We start from the raw sequence: 1,327 nt of genomic DNA on the forward strand, positions 1-1,327 counted from the left end.
TGTGATTATCTGCGCTTCATTCTGTCCTTCACGTCTGGAGGCAGAAGGTCCGTCAGACCGTCCTCCACGATCACAGCGGCCAGTCTGAGCGAGAGACAGTCGGCGAGCTCCGCAGGCAGAGACTCCAGCCGGTTTCCCTTCAGCTCCAGCCGAACCAGCTGAGCCAGATTCCCGACCCGCGGAGACAGCGAGGAGATGCTGTTATTCCCCAGCGCCAGCACCTGCAGCCTCTTACAGGAGAACAGCTCCTCGGGGAGACTCTCCAGCGAGTTAAAGGCCACCGAGAGGAACTGCAGACACTGAAGCACGCCGATCTCCGAGGGCAGAGACGCCAGCTGGTTGTGGGAAAGGTCCAGGTGTCGGAGTTTGGTGCAGTAGCAGAGGCGCGGCGGAAGACTGCGGATCTTGTTCCAGCTGAGGTCCAGTGTCTCCAGCGCGCGGAGCTTGCTGATGTGCTCCGGGACGCAGGAGATGTCGTTGTGCCAGAGTCTGAGGACGGTCAGGCGGCGACAGTGCTGCAGACTCAAGATCTCTTCCACGGTGCTGAGCCGGTTCTCTCGAAGGTCCAGCTCCTGCAGGAGGGACAGGCTGAAGACGGCGCTGGGGATCCGCTCCAGACCGCAGCCCGTCAGCTCCAGAGCGCTCAGGTTCACCAGCTTCTTCAGGCTGTTGTAGACCTGGAGCCTGGTCCCCTCGTTGTGAACGCACAGTCTCTGGAGCTGACTGGACACATCCACAATACTGGGCGGTATCTTGGTCAGCTTGCAGCGTAAGGTCAGCACTCGCAGGTTCTTCAGGTCTCGTAAAGAGTCCAGCGCCGGACTGCGGGAGAGCTCAGCGCTCAGAGCGCCGCTCAGGTGAAGCTCCTCTAGACTCTGTAAGGTGTACATCCACAGCGGCACCTGCTCCGGACCCTCGAAGCCCAAGCGCAGAACCTTCAGATTCTCACGCAGGTGACTGAGGGCCGCCAGCTGGAGCTTGGCCGGACTGTGGATCAGCACGATCTCCTGTAAGGCGGTAAGCTGCGATACGGTTCCGGGGACCGTCACGTTACTGATCAGTTCCAGTTTGAGCGACTCGACCTCGGAAATCTCGAACACGGTGTCTGGTAATCCTGGAAGCAGGAACAGGGGCAGCTCCAGCCTCTCGGCGGCGTTGCGTGTCAGACGAGCGCGGAGCTTATCAGCCGTCCACTCGTGGTTGAGGTTGAGCTGCCGTAAGCGGCATTCGCTGACCTCCGAGAGAAACACGGCGAAGCGTTTGGAGTACAGGGCGTCGTACTGGTCGCTGAGGTGCAGGAGAAACGCAAAGTCATTTTTAACATCCG

At 60.1% G+C, this 1,327-nt stretch overlaps 1 protein-coding gene across 1 annotated transcript; it reads right to left on the minus strand.

Annotated features, from left to right (window-relative positions):
* Positions 1-5: 5 nt before the first annotated feature.
* Positions 6-1,322, minus strand: LOC107736234 (volume-regulated anion channel subunit LRRC8E-like; the record flags this gene model as incomplete). The annotated part of the gene is made up of 1 exon (XM_016547701.1): positions 6-1,322. A coding segment is annotated over one exon (1,317 nt), but the record flags the coding sequence as incomplete, so codon positions are not given.
* Between the last annotated feature and the right edge of the window lie 5 nt (positions 1,323-1,327).

Source organism: Sinocyclocheilus rhinocerous, unplaced genomic scaffold, assembly GCF_001515625.1.
Source record: "Sinocyclocheilus rhinocerous isolate Xijiao unplaced genomic scaffold, SAMN03320098_v1.1 C36579961, whole genome shotgun sequence".
NCBI classification, from domain to species: Eukaryota; Metazoa; Chordata; class Actinopteri; order Cypriniformes; family Cyprinidae; genus Sinocyclocheilus; species Sinocyclocheilus rhinocerous.